The sequence below is a fragment of the Salvia miltiorrhiza genome, chromosome 7, assembly GCF_028751815.1.
Source record: "Salvia miltiorrhiza cultivar Shanhuang (shh) chromosome 7, IMPLAD_Smil_shh, whole genome shotgun sequence".
NCBI lineage: Eukaryota > Viridiplantae > Streptophyta > Magnoliopsida > Lamiales > Lamiaceae > Salvia > Salvia miltiorrhiza.
The window spans coordinates 13,934,468-13,950,480 of NC_080393.1; the positions used below are offsets into that span (position 1 = coordinate 13,934,468).

Consider the following 16,013-nt stretch of genomic DNA (forward strand, 5'->3'; position numbering starts at 1 on the left):
CATGACCAATAACAATCGGTCATCACTAGAAGACAAAAGAATTAAATAAAAAAAATACTAAATATTAACAAAGTGAATAATGGGTTGTCAAAAAATTTGCAGAACAACCCAAGTCATCCACCTTTTCAATTAAATGGGATAATGCCATTTGGCATTTTATAATTAAAAAATATGATAACAAATAATAAAAAAAAAGAAAAAAAGTATTTAGGTTGTAGTAGGTTATTAATAAAACATAAAAATTGTTAAATTATAAATTGTGTATATGAAAGAGAGAGAAATAAATATTTTATTAAAAATAGGGTTGTTGTAGGTTGTTGATAAAGATAGTCTCATAAAATATTATCCGAGACAACGGGTCGGGTCAAAAACTTGCATCAAGCCGTCAATCGAGCGTTGAATCAGCTGAATTCCCAACGGTTTTATTCCCCATATATAAACACCAGATCTTCAATTTTCAAACTATCGATTACTCTTTCTGTTTTTGAGTTGAACTCTTAATTCCTTTCCTTCAAAAACTCCTAAATCCCCAAATTGATCTTTGTAACCCTAATAAACTCCTCAATCGATTCTTTAACAGCTCGTATTAATCCAAGAAAATCGGCAAACCCTGTGCGTTTCAATGCCTCTTGGACGCGCCATAGAATCATGCAGGCTGCAGCTTCGCAGCTGGCGCCCCTTCGGCAAAGCCCTAGGCTCCGATTCAGCCGAATCGCGCGGCGCTGCCAACAAGCGCATCTGCCGCGACGATCGCAGGACGTCGTTCCCCTTCAGTTCTGTCCTGGACATGTCGAAGCTCTGCTTCTTCGACGACGATAAACCCCCCGCGTTCCCCGCCGCGCACGGGAGGAGCTTCGCACGCAAGCGCCGCCGGCGCGGAGGGTCCAGATCGGTTTCTAGCCGGAGCTCCGATCGGAGGTACCGCTATGTGGGCGTGTCGACGGCGAATGTGACTTGCTCCGATTTTCCAATGACGGCTGAGAGTACTGATTCGAGCGGGGAGCTGTTTTCAGAGGCACGCTGGGTGTCGGATGCGAGTGAGAGGAATTTGAGAAGAGACAAGGAAGGGAATGGGGGTGGGGAGAGGGAGTTTGTGATTTCTGGTTATGGGCTGGTTAGTAATTGTGATATTGAGGGGAATGAATCTGGTTATGGAAGTGATTCGGGCTATAAAGGAGATGTGGAGCTTGAATATGGCGACGAGCTTGATGTGGAAGAGGATGACGGACGGTCCCTGTTTTGGGGCGATGAATGTGGAGGTAATTTGCTTCTTGTTTAAATGGAAATTGATTATGATTATTGATCACTAGCTAAGCGTCTCATGTAAACTTTATGATGGTATTTAATTGAATAAGTTCTCAACTTTGGTATTTCTTTAATTTTTAACTGCGGAATCAGTTCTGCAGGATATGATACTGATTTTATTCATGTAATTTGAATCTGATGAGCTTAGGATGCTTTTTAAGTGAATGGTTTAACTGGATTGTCAATAGTTAATAAAATTAAAATAGCAAACAACAATCTTGTATAAGAAACTGGAACTCTTTGATAGAAACCGGTATATACATGTTTCTTATAATTTGGTGAAAATGGTATGATAGCCTATGGATGTTCAATATTTTTTCTTATAATGGGAGCCTATACGATCTTGAAACAAATAGTATTTTTCTTAAAGCATCACTATAAGTTTTATTTTGCTTCTATCTTAATGCTTTGACATCTGATGTCTTTCTTGGCCTGTTATTATGTTTTTGATACTATGCTTATGAAAATGGAGTATATGTGTCAGTATGAAAAGAGCAAGCCTGCCCTTACTCTTCTGGCATCAAGCATGATGTATAAATTGATCATGTGTCAAATTGCTACAGCGTTGAAGGTCATTTTAATCAATTCAGGGCTGGAGAATTGATAGCATTTTTTGATGCCACTACGAAATAGACAATATGTGTAGTTCTTGTTTTATTGGGATTATTGCTTAGTGCTTATCAAATTTATTTGCCTGGACTGCACCAGAGAATACTTCACAATTGGAAATGGTCGGTGGAAATCTCTGCAAAAAAGGCCACCACCGCTGCCGGCGTAAGAAGCAAGATCTGAGAATGACTTGATGCGTAAATGCACAACTTTATCTAATACATTTGAGCCCTCGTTAGGTGATATAGATTCACTCTCGATAGGCTGACGTCCATTTCCTTATCTTGAATCATATGCTCATAGCTGATTACAACCCTTTTTTGCTTTTGTATATCTCTCTGATAGAGTTCAAATTATACCAATTTTCCCCCATCTACACAAAAGTGAGGCTGCAGTTTAGTTTTTGCATGCATTTCTCAGTGTCATTTTACATAACTATTACTACTGCAAAAACAAAGAGATGGAAGGCAGTCAAATGAGAAAAGGCACTGATAGGAAAGAAGCATTAACCTAGGTTTAGGGTCTAGAAAGGAAGGCATATTAGAAAAAGGAAGGCATATTAGAATGGCATTCTTGATCTGTGATAATGTAATGCTAGTCTTCTGGAACTATATCTCCAAGGAAAATGTACTTCCTTTTTTTTAGTTCAAAGATCATCCCTTTGTAAAGATAACTGCTGCAGCTTTTCCCCTAGTCAATAGTGGTTCCTTAGCTTTTGCCCATCAAGATGTGAAGAGTAAACACATATATGCCATGACATTCATTTTGGAATGCTGATTCTTTAATTTTTTTTTATTTTTTGTTTATCACAATGCTGTGATTGCAATTGAGGAATTTTTGGCGCATTAATATTATGTTACTTGATAGAGGTTACTGATTTGAGGAAAGTACTTAAGTACAGACTCAGATAATAAATTGTAAATATAAAAATTTATTGTCTAGGTGTGTGGCTGAGGTGTGACTGCATTGAATTTACTCAGATAATAGCCCATTTTTCAGGGGATAATAGACCATTTTTTATACGCTGTTTATAAAGAAAATGAAATTTGCTCGAAGAATGTGAAGTATGACAAGTGCTGTAGAAAAAGTATGTGAGAATTAAAGTTGTGACTTTTACTCACATGGCTCACTTCATACGACGCCGCGTCTAAGCAAAAATGAAATGTTTAGTGTGTGTGTGTTAATCTAGTTGTAGAATGGTTAATGCCTAAAATCAGATTTTGGGTTCTGAGTCCATCATAACATGGTTTTCAAATTTTGTATTTAAGTGTTAATTTATATATAAAAAAAAATGAATGTTCAACAACAAAAACACACAGTAACCTTTCTTTCCCTGAACATTTTGGTGATGCAGAATACTCAAAATTTTCATGTTAAAATTCATTCGAGTAGAAATGCCACAAGGGAAGCTTAATTGCCAACTTATTTCTCGACGCCGCCAGCTGTAGAGTGCATTCATGGCTACTTATACGAACAACTGCACACTCACGACAGGCCTATCCCTCACTAGCTTGCATTGTGCATAGTCAACATTGTTTTATTCATATTATTCCTTTTTGTTGAATGAAAACACATAAAACAATGTCATTTTGATGATGTAGAAATGATAAGCAGGAAGTCAGGTTGCCAACTTCCCAACAACATCGCAAGATAAAATTAAATCCATGTTTCTGACTACTGTTGGAAATATGGTTTTAATGCCATATCTGGAAATTATTATTTAATTAAATATTTATTATTTAATTAAAATAATGATTGGATGTTAATCTACATCTCGAGTAGATCAACGTGATATACTTGAAGTCTCAAAAACCGATTTCCGATGAGTGAGATATTGTATGTCAAAGTTTGGATGTTGAAGAGGGAAAATAAATGCTATCCCACATTGGAAAACATAGAGATGTTTTTCATGTATAAGAATAGCAAAGCACATGGAGTTGATAAATTGACTTGTGGGCTTGCTAGTGGGCTTGATCTAAGTACTAGCCTCGCGCGCACACACACACGCGCGCCGCCGCCGACGATCGATCGGACGGACGGACGGACGACGTCGCCGCCGCCGGGCGGGTCGGGTACGGGCCGCGGCCAAGGACTTGGATCTTGGCAATTGGCAATTGGTGCTTTGGGGTGGTGTTTGAGGCCCAAACTATTTTTTGGACCAACTCCATTGGGCTTTTAATTTTTGGCCCAACAGAATTATTTTCTTGGCCCAACTGAATTAATTCCCAAGCCCACAGCAACAGTCACAGCAGCAGAACAAGTCACAGCAGCAGCAGAAGCACGCCAGCTTCGACTTCTGCATGGCGTCTTCAATTTTGCAACTAAGTTTCTTCAATGGCTGCTGCCACCGGCCACATCTTCAACCTTCCAGCCGTCGGAGTGGAATTCAATGTATTGAATTCATACTTACCACATGTCTATAAATAGGCTTGTGGAGAGCATGCAGAAACCACTGAATAACTACAAAATCCTGCATTCTGCCATTTACATACAACACTCTCCGCAAACACTTGTGCTCAGTTCTTGATCCTATTTAGTTCGCCGGAGCTCGCCGGATTGTGGTGCTACATCCAACGAGACGAAGTCGTTTTACCTTTGGGGAAGATACGCCTAACCGAAGAGCACTACCGGGGCGATAATCTTCTTGCGGGAAGAGATTTATCTCGACTCGACTTAGTTTATACGTATAATTTATTTATACAGTATATTTCAGTTGTATACAATTATTTGAGTTGTAATTTCTCAAATTATTTACTTTGTAATATTTTCAATTATTTTGAGTCGTAATTTCTCAAAATAAATATTTTGTAATATCTCGATCGTGTACCCGGTTATAACAATCGCAAGAAGATTATTTCTCTGCCGTTGATACACGTTCGAGAAATGGCTCACACCGACGTCAATATGGATGGCTCCACCACCTCTGCAACCATCGGTTCAACCACGTCGTCAATATTTTCCTCGTTTGCATCAACGGGGGCTTCTTCGTCAACATCTAGAACTATTGGTCTTGCCGAGAAACCATCAACGTTCTCAGGCAAGAACTTCAAATATTGGCAAGAGAAGATGCTATTCTACCTCACAACCGTGGGGTTTGCTGGATTCTTAATGGAGGATAAACCTCCAACCCCGAGTGAAAAGGAAGGGGAGACAAGCCAAGAAATCCGTGCCGGATATTTGAACTGGTGTCGCGGCGACTACTTGTGTCGTAACACCGTTCTCATGTCTCTGGACGAACGGCTCTACCGTGTTTTCAAGGTTCATGAAACCGCGAAACAATTGTGGGAGGCCCTTGATCTAAAGTATCAAGTGGACAAGGCGAATACTACCAAGTATGTCGTTGCCAAATGGTTAGAATATAAAATGGTTGACTCCCGACCATTGATGGACCAAGTGGAAGAGTTCCAAAATCTTTCACATGAGGTTCAAGCCGAAGGGATGCCCTTGGCGGATGCATTGCTCGTTGCAATCATCATAGAGAAATTACCTCCTAGTTGGAGGAAATTTCAAAACCTTTTGAAGCATGAGCGCTCGGAGATGTCCGTGCCGATATTGTTATCCAAGCTTCAAATGGAGGATCACGTGAGAAGTCGTGATCAAAAGGGAAAAGCTCCGATGGAGGCAAAGGCCAATCTCGCCGAGAAAGGCGGTCCCTACAACAAACGTGGTCGCCCTAACCCTAATAATAAGGGTAAAGGGAAGCAAAGCGGTAGTCAACCATCAAAGTTTGATGGTGTATGTTATAATTGTGACAAAAAAGGTCACATGGCTAAGGATTGCCGCAAGCCAAAGCGGAAGAAAGCAAATGGCAACGTGAACAACGTCGAGAAGGACTTCGACGATTGGAACCACGATGACTTTGCTGCCATGATCTCCGAGGTGAATCATGTGGACAACCCGAACGCTTGGTTCGTGGACACCGGCGCTACCGTCCATATATGCATAAATCGTGAGTTGTTCCACAACTACAAAGAAGTGGAAAACAAAACGATAATGGAGGCTAGCGAACGGACATCCCAAGTCCTCGGCATGGGAGATGTGATTCTTCAACTCACGTCGGGCGTGGAGATCACATTGAAAGACGTATTACACGTTCCAACTGTCCGAAAGAATTTAATTTCGGGCTTTAGGCTTACGAATAAGGATTTTGAATTGTTTTTCAAATCTGACTATGTTGTAATACGCAAGTGGGGAAAGTTCCTAGGGAAAGGCTATGCCTCCGAAGGACTTTTCAAACTTGGTGTAAGAGCTTGTAAGCCTGCCAAGGCTAAGATCAATAAAGATGCATCAACCTCTTCTGCTTACTTGATTGAGTGTTCTGATTTATGGCATTGTAGACTTGGACATGTTAATCTAAATGCTATAAAGAGATTAGTAAAAATGAATTTACTAAAAGTTGATGAATACAACTCACAAGAAAAATGTGAAGTTTGTGTTGAAGCCAAAATGGCTAAGTTACCGTTTAAAATCGGTAAAAAGGAGCACTCAACCTTTGGAACTTATTCACACCGATGTTTGTGATTTAAAGTTCGTGCAAACTAGAGGTGGCAAGAAGTACTTTATCACCTTTATAGACGATTGCACAAAGTATTGTTACCTTTACTTATTGAAAAGTAAAGATGAGGCTATTGAAGCTTTTAGAAACTTCGAAAATGAAGCCGAGAATCAACTTGGATGTCGAATTAAGATGGTTCGAAGTGATAGAGGTGGAGAGTATGTAGCTCCGTTTGCTGAATTATGCAACGAAAGTGGTATAATCCATCAAACGACGGCTCCTTATTCACCACAATCTAACGGCGTTGCTGAACGCAAGAATCGAACTCTTAAGGAGATGATGAATGCCTTGTTGATTAGTTCAGGATTACCTCAGAACATGTGGGGGGAAGCTGTCTTAACGGCCAACTATATCTTGAACAAGATTCCACTCAAAGGGAAAGATGTAACTCCCTATGAGCTATGGAAAGGAAGGAAACCTTCGTATAAATACCTCAAAGTGTGGGGGTGTTTAGCCAAGGTAGAAGTGCCTTTACCAAAGCAAGTTACAATAGGACCTAAAACGGTGGATTGTATCTTCATTGGTCATGCACTTAATAGCAGTGCCTATCGTTTTATAGTGCACAGATCGGAGATACCTGATATACATGTTGGGACAACGATAGAGTCAAGGAATGCTATATTCTTTGAAAATATCTATCCTAACAAGGATAAAGGTACATCGAACTCTAATGATGGAGTTGATGGTGATGCTACAGGTTCTAAACCTATGGAAGTAGCTAGTAATTCTACTCAAGTAGATGATGCCACGGGTTCTAATCATGTACCACCTAATAGGAAAAGACCAAGGTCTAAACCTATGGATGTAGAACCGAGACGTGGGGAACGAGTTAGAAAAGCTAATGTCTATGGATCGGATTATGTTGTCTTGATGCTAGATGGCGAACCGGTGACGATTAAAGAAGCTATGTCTGGCTCAGATGCAGCTCTCTGGAAAGAAGCCATCGATATTGAGATTGATTCCATTATGCAGAATCATACTTGGGTGTTAGTGGATCTACCACCTGGAAGTAAAGCTTTAGGATGCAAATGGATCCTAAAGAAGAAGTACAAATCTGATGGTACTATAGATAAGTACAAAGCCCGACTTGTCGTTCAAGGTTTCAGGCAGAAAGAAGGGTACGATTTCTTCGATACCTATTCACCTGTGACCAGACTAACATCTATTCGGATGCTTCTCGCTATTGCTGCCTTGCACAATCTCGAGATTCACCAAATGGATGTGAAAACTGCATTCTTGTATGGCGAGTTGGAAGATGAAATATATATGAAGCAACCTGAAGGGTTTGTAGTACCTGGGCAAGAGCACAAAGTATGCAAACTTCAAAGGTCTTTATATGGGTTGAAGCAAGCACCGCTTCAATGGCATTTAAAATTTGACAGTGTAATGTTGTCAAATGGATTCAGAATCAATGAGTGCGATAAATGTGTCTACATTAAGAATTCTAATAACGGATATGTTATTGTTTGTCTTTATGTAGATGACATGCTCATCATGGGAAGTAATTCCCGAGTGATTCAAGAAACCAAAGGCATGCTAAGTAAAAATTTTAGCATGAAAGATATGGGCTTAGCTGATGTTATCCTTGGAATTAAAATTCTAAGAAGACCTGATGGTATTACTATAACACAATCTCACTACGTTGAGAAAGTGTTAAAGAAATTCAACGCTTTTGACAAGCCAATAGCTAAGACACCATGGGAACCTAATGTGCATTTGAGTGTACACAAGGGAGAACCTGTTGACGCGTTAGAATATGCGAAGATTATTGGGAGCCTGATGTATCTAACAAATTGCACTCGTCCCGATATAGCATGCTCGGTCAACAAGTTGAGCAGCTTTACAGCTAACCCTAGTAATGAACATTGGAAAGCTCTTGAAAGGGTTTTGAGATATTTGAAATATACTCAAAACTATGCGATTCATTATACTAGGGAGCCCTCTGTACTTGAAGGGTATTGTGATGCAAATTGGATATCTGATGCCAAAGACTCGTTTTCAACGAGCGGTTATGTATTCACTGTGGGGGGTGGTGCTGTGTCTTGGAAATCCAAGAAGCAAACATGTATTGCTAGATCGACCATAGAATCAGAATTCATAGCTTTGGATAAAGCTGGTGAAGAAGCCGAGTGGCTTAGAAATTTCCTCGAGGATATTCCATGTTGGTCGAAACCTGTGTCGTCCGTGATAATTCATTGTGATAGTCAAGCTGCTATCGGACGAGCACAAAACCATTTGTATAACGGTAAGTCGAGACATATTCGTCGACGTCATAATACCGTGAGACATTTGATCACTAGTGGAGTTATCTCAATTGATTATATAAGATCAATTGATAACATAGCGGATCCTTTGACAAAAAAGTATCCATCGAGATCAGATGTATAAACTGTTAGGGGGAATGGGTTTGAAGTCCACAAATTAAGGATAATCATAGTGGCAACCCAACCATGATGACTGGAGGATCCCAAGAACTTGGTTCAATGGGACAACTAAGTTATGAAAATCCGTGTGTTGAACACTCGAATTGCCTATTCCTTGTAGAACAGTGAGTGTTCGGAAACCTGCACGTGGTGAGGTTAAGTCTTTGACTTTTAATGACTCTAGAACTCCTCGAAGAGGACAAGTATAGCAGGATACTTGAGTTAAGAGTCACCTATGTAAGTGTGAAGTGGGGCCGCTTCGATTGAAACACTTATGAATCCAAAGAGGTGTTCCAAGGCCAGTAATGGACACAAACGTGAGAACGAATAAGGATTGAAGCAATATTGTGTCAATATTATTGACTAAAGTATACACCGAGGAGGACTAGTTCAAGGAACCATATCCACTAGGCCGCCGGTATACTCGATAATATTGACTATGGCAGGTTCAAAGCCACAAGCTACCTCTCCAAATGCAATGTTGTATCTTAAGAGGACTGAGCTAAGTGTTTGTATACTTTCGCATACTGTTTTCTCACTCATGTGGGGGATTGTTGGAAATATGGTTTTAATGCCATATCTGGAAATTATTATTTAATTAAATATTTATTATTTAATTAAAATAATGATTGGATGTTAATCTACATCTCGAGTAGATCAACGTGATATACTTGAAGTCTCAAAACCGATTTCCGATGAGTGAGATATTGTATGTCAAAGTTTGGATGTTGAAGAGGGAAAATAAATGCTATCCCACATTGGAAAACATAGAGATGTTTTTCATGTATAAGAATAGCAAAGCACATGGAGTTGATAAATTGACTTGTGGGCTTGCTAGTGGGCTTGATCTAAGTACTAGCCTCGCGCGCACACACACACGCGCGCCGCCGCCGACGATCGATCGGACGGACGGACGGACGACGACGACGTCGCCGCCGCCGGACGGGCGGGTCGGGTACGGGCCGCGGCCAAGGACTTGGATCTTGGCAATTGGTGCTTTGGGGTGGTGTTTGGGGCCCAAACTATTTTTTTGGCCCAACAGAATTATTTTCTTTGGCCCAACTGAATTAATTCCCAAGCCCACAGCAACAGTCACAGCAGCAGCAGAAGCACGCCAGCTTCGACTTCTGCATGGCGTCTTCAATTTGCAACTAAGTTTCTTCAATGGCTGCTTGCCACCGGCCACAATCTTCAACCTTCCAGCCGTCGGAGTGGAATTCAATGTATTGAATTCATACTTACCACATGTCTATAAATAGGCTTGTGGAGAGCATTCAGAAACCACTGAATAACTACAAAATCCCTGCATTCTGCCATTTACATACAACACTCTCCGCAAACACTTGTGCTCAGTTCTTGATCCTATTTAGTTCGCCGGAGCTCGCCGGATTGTGGTGCTACATCCAACGAGACGAAGTCGTTTTACCTTTGGGGAAGATACGCCTAACCGAAGAGCCACTACCGGGGCGATAATCTTCTTGCGGGAAGAGATTTATCTCGACTCGACTTAGTTTATACGTATAATTTATTTATACAGTATATTTCAGTTGTATACAATTATTTGAGTTGTAATTTCTCAAATTATTTACTTTGTAATATTTCAATTATTTTGAGTCGTAATTTCTCAAAATAAATATTTTGTAATTCTCGATCGTGTACCCGGTTATAACAACTACTTTATGAAAATTGAAACCTCGTTTCCAACCACATGCAACGACTCTATTCCTCACTAGCTTCATTGTGCGTACGAAACCTTTACCGATCTTATACAGATCACAAATATATATTTGTTACATCTCGTTATTCATTTCACTAGCACGCATCGGGCCACGGTGCAAAGGTGTGGCTGTGGCATAAACAGCGTGCATCATGTAAAGATGCATGCAAACAAAATCAAAGCTTTGATTTTAGGGGGAAAAATTTTTTATATATATACTAGCGTCGTGTAGTTTTGAAATTCATCAAAATTTCAAGCTAATTATCTTTAATGTAAAACCCATCATAGCATAATCCTATGAATCATTGATTCCAAATCCGCATTTCAACTCAAAATAATGTAACCTCCCTATCATTATGCCTACGAGATCAAACTTATAGTTCAAACACAGTGATGCAATGAGACAGCTTCTTAACATGCTTTCATGAAATTTATTACAACTCGAGCTACTCATCCTGTGCAAATAGTTCAAGAAATTATAAATTCAGATGCTAAAATAGGGTTCAGACCGAACACAGAAGATATCCCAGAAAAAAAAGGGGACCTGACGCCTCCAAGGAAAACACATTGCTGGGTTGGAAGCCAGCTATTAACTAAAGTACATCTGCATAAACGTCGCCCCCATTATGGTCTTGAATTTCATGCAATCAATCTCTAATTACCACAAAGAAATAAAAAGGCCAATGATTTGCATTTTCATGTTATATTACATCTTCGATTCACTAGAAGGGACACAGTACTGGCTAATTTCTTTGTTTTTTTCTGTGCTTTACTTTTTGGTTTTTGCTTTAAGGGGGAATATTAGACGCCACTAACATAAAAATAACATTCAAATTCGTTCTTCATGAACAGAGAGTGAGCATCTGAGAATATCAAATGAAAGTGTTTAATCTCATCATATGATGATATAGAGGTGGGTAAGCTAGACACCTACACATTGCCACGTAAAGAAAAATAACTGGACAGAACATAAAGTTTGACCCAAGAATCAGCCACGGACAAAGTATACACCATATACTCTCGATACTAGAATAATCAAGGGTTTAAAAAGTACACCTAAGGGAGTGAAGATGAGTTTCCACGCAAAGATAAACCTAAGAAAGATAAACCTCCTCATCATCGATAAGCTGCAGGCCTCATATGCTCAAAATAGAAATAAGCTCACAACTACATTCAGAGTATTCCACCTGCAAGAATGAAAGAAACAAAAATTAGCATTGTTGCAAAATCCATAAACCATGTAAATAAAGCAAATTACGTAACACAGATAACCACAAAAACAAACAGATAATTTGCATATCATGTTGCTTTTGTTATTGTAACCCCCAATTTTCATAAACTTGCAATATAAAATCTTTGAAAACTAATAGATAAAAATAAATTTCTGAATTATAAAAGTTTAAACCAAATTAAAATCCAACTTGTCAAAACTAAAGTAGTAACATGAAATAAAAGGATAAACTAAAAGTAACATGTTTCAACTTAAATTTATATGGAAATACTAATCTCTAGTCATTCTCGACTTCCATGGCCACCTCGACTCCAGAACTGCAAAACTGAGAAGATAAGGGGTGAGCATATTGAAAATATACTCAGTGAAGAATCATGCACATAGTCACATACGCTTAAAAACATGCAAATAATTCACATTGTCATACACATATACTATAATTCTGATGGGCGAACTGAGAGCCCCTGAACATGTATTTCAACATGGCTAAATTTCTGACATGTATTTCTACATGGCTGAACAGGTATTTTAACATGGCTGATATTCTGAACATGTATTTCTACATGGCTGAACATGTATTTCAACATGGCTGATATTCTGAACATGTATTTCTACATGGCTGAACATGTATTTCAACATGGCTGATATTCTGAACATGTATTTCTACATGGCTGAGCAAGTATAATCAAACATGAACTAAGAGCATGTAAAAACATACATGAATATAACCACAAGCATATAATCCATCACCTTAACTGCTTTAAATTTGAAATACTGTGATTGAAACCTATATACGAAAAAGGAAAAGAAAGAATCTGGAATTCAGTGCCTTCCCCCGTTTGCGTCCCTGACCACACTATTTATACAAGTGATTGGGAAAACTTTGATAAGTATGAAAATTGTTTGTAACCATCTATCTTTATTTATTCAAAAAAAATTAGCATGAAGATTAACATCATCAATATTAATAACCATGCATCCTTTTCATAAAGTCAACGTATATTTTCTTTTATAACTATAGATGGATAAGTAGCGTGTATATATAGATATATGTGTAATGGGTTACACGTATATCTTTTATATTCCAATTTATAAAGGACTACAAAAGAAATCTATTTTAAAATAGACTAATCACTATTATTATGTGCGTCTAACTATTAAACAATTGGGACTCATCAATTTTGAAATCATTTAGATTTCATTTAATAATAAAAAAAAATATTATAAACTAAAAAATAAATAAATCACCAAGTTAGTTCAATTAAATTTTTAGATAAAGACCATTTAAAAGTAAACCATATTTCGTAAATAACTTTTGCTTTTCTTTATATAATAATAATAATAATAATAATAATAATAATAATAATAATAAAATAAATAATAATAATATAATAATATCTAGATAGAATTAATGGTGCATATCTATATATATATAGTATATATTATATATTAATCTAAAAAAAATAATGGTGTTTACGGAACCAACACTAAACTATAATTGAAAAGTAAAAGCTATACCTAGAGATGATCGGAAAGAGTGAAGTAAAGCAATCGTAAAACGGAAGCCCAAGAGAAAAACTGACTGTGTTATTGAAAATATGAGATAGCGTAAAAAATAATACACGAGCTCGGCCCTATTTATAGATTTACAAGCGGAGGGGTAAATAGTAAAAACATCTTCGGTGCATGCGTCCCTGCGTGGTGGAAGGGTACGTTGGTAATTTCGATAATACGCGGGAGACCTTCCCGCGCGTTTATTGGCTCCTCTGATGGAAATGTCTTCTCTGGCGAAGGCGTCTTCTCTGGATATTGACATCTCTGGCATGAGGGACTCCTCTGGTAAACACGTCCTCTCTGGCAAGGGCGTCTCCTCTGGCGGTAGTGACTTCTCTGATGGAGTTGACTTTTCTGATGACGATGACCTCCCTGACGATGATGACTTTCCGGCGCAGATGATTTCTCTGGAGGAGAGGGCTCCTCTGTCAAGAATGACTTCTCTGGTGCGGATGACTCCTCTGGCTAGAGTCATTCCTCTGATGGATGAAATCCTTCTGGTATAAATGGTTTTCTGACCCATACGGCTCCTCTGATGAGAGTGGTTCCTCTGATTTGTACTCTCTCCCTACTCTGCATATATTGCTCCTCACCAACCACTCCCCCCTCTAGTCTGGTTGAACCGGGTATTCTTCGTGTTCAACCAGTGGTGTGTTATCAGCATCAAAGCTTTGTTATTTTCCTTGGCCCCTGTAAATCATAAAGACATAAGCATTTTGACATTATGAGAGATAAAAAGAAGCCCTGTAAATTGTTCTCTGGCGTTTTTGTTACTCCCACCCCCTGGTCTGGCTAGTTCACTCTGGAGAGATGCAACTAGTCAGAGGACTCGCCCGCGTGGATGACGTCATCCGCATTAAATGTCTGCCCAGTCTACAGTATTTTCCCCGTACCCGAGGTTACTTTTAACCTTTGCGTCCTTTCGCCTTTCCGTATAAAATTCCCATCCGTTGATTGCTTCCGTATGCCACGTGCGTTCATCCCGCGTGCTGTGGTTACCCGCGTACAATCTTACTTAGGCGATTCGAACTCCCCTTTTTTCACTATTCTTCTTCTCCAAGTTTACCGAGCGAATTTTTCTGCATTTTCCGGCGATTTCCTCACTGTTCCGGCATTCTCCTACGACCCTTCCGCTCCAGGTTTTACCGTCCATCTTTTTCCGGTCTAGGTAACTCGCGTATCTTCTTCGCTGCAATTTCGTATTTAATCGTAGTGTAGTGGTATATCTGTTGGTGCTCTGATTGAGCGTGCTAGAAACCCTAGGGTTGGCATCTCCCATCATGGCCTGCACCTCCGCCCCTCAACTCTCTCGCTCGCCCTCTCCTTCTGCCCAAGACCTTCATCTTTCTCTCCCCACGCGGACAGATCCTGAAAATCTTCCTTCCCCTCTACTTCTGACGAATCTCAAACTGCAACCTCCTCCTTCTCCACCTAGGAGAAAAGGGAAAAAGCCCCGCCTACCCCCAAACGTATTCCTCCATCCCGCCTTAGTGTCGCAGAGGTGGAAAAATTGAAAAGCAAATGTAGGCGTCCCTGATGGTTTAAAATTCGAGGCCTTTTGTAAGGATTCAACGCCTCCTGAAAGCCTTCGTCATCTCCCAAGGTGATAGTTGTTTGGAAAGCTCAAATAGATGCTGGTTTGAGACTCCCCTCCTCCTATTCTGCTGGTTGATGTTTGTAACTATTTCACATCCCTTTTTCAAGTCCGCTCCTTCTGCCATTCGAAGATTATATGCCTTTCATGTTTTGTGCCGAGCTCACGGTGTTGGGAGACACCGCCAAATTGGTTCTGTCAGACCCAGACTCTCCGCATGCAGGGCAACCCCCTGTATAGCTTTGCTGCTCACGCCGAAATATCCTACCACCTTCCTTTCCTCTCTGAATTCTTTCGATAAGGGTTTCCTGAAGTATTATTGTTATGTGCGCACCCCCTTTCGGCAACTGGCGCGATTATGGCGCTTCGGAGCTGGAATGGCATACAAAGTCGCACTACTTATAAACCAGCCTCTTCTGAAGTCCCTTCTACTCGTGACCAGAATATTATAGCTCACCTTAATGCTATGAATAAGGCCCACCCTCTAGACTGTAGGTACCTGGCCGAGAACAATTCCTCTCTGGCATATAATGGTCTGTTTCCCCTGTATCCAGAGAGATCAATAGGTAAAAAATATACATTAGAAAATACATTAACTCTTGTTACCCTGCTTTTAATGGTGTAAAATTTTGGTTTGCAGATATGTCTTGGAGATCGAAATGTGGGGACAATTTGCCTGACACCCCTTCTCTTGCTGGCCGCAGAGCACATGGCTCGGGCGGTTCTGCTTCCGGAAACAAGTCCCTCGGAGCAACCTGCTGGGTCCGAACTGATCCCTATTCCCCCTGTAGTTGAGATCCCAGAGAGAAATGTGGAAGCTTCAACGCCCCTTTGATGCGGAGGAAGTTGATGCGGGGGCCCTTGGTTCGCAGGGGTAGACACTCCAGCGTTGGTGATGTCACTGGCACCCGTGAAGAAGATATCCAAGTCGTGGATATTACTGATGAGGTTCCTTCACCTGATCGGCTCCCGATGCACCCCTTGCTGATCTTACAAAGAAGAGGAAGAGGGGTTCCCTGATCTCC

At 40.0% G+C, this 16,013-nt stretch overlaps 1 protein-coding gene across 1 annotated transcript; it reads left to right on the forward strand.

Annotated features, from left to right (window-relative positions):
• Positions 1-374: 374 nt before the first annotated feature.
• LOC130995350 (uncharacterized) lies at positions 375-2,855 on the forward strand. Its single transcript, XM_057920603.1, has 2 exons — positions 375-1,259; positions 2,014-2,855. Exons 1-2 carry the CDS (start codon positions 623-625, stop codon positions 2,106-2,108), a joined length of 732 nt encoding a protein of 243 aa, XP_057776586.1. The 5' UTR covers positions 375-622; the 3' UTR covers positions 2,109-2,855.
• The last annotated feature ends 13,158 nt before the right edge of the window (positions 2,856-16,013 follow it).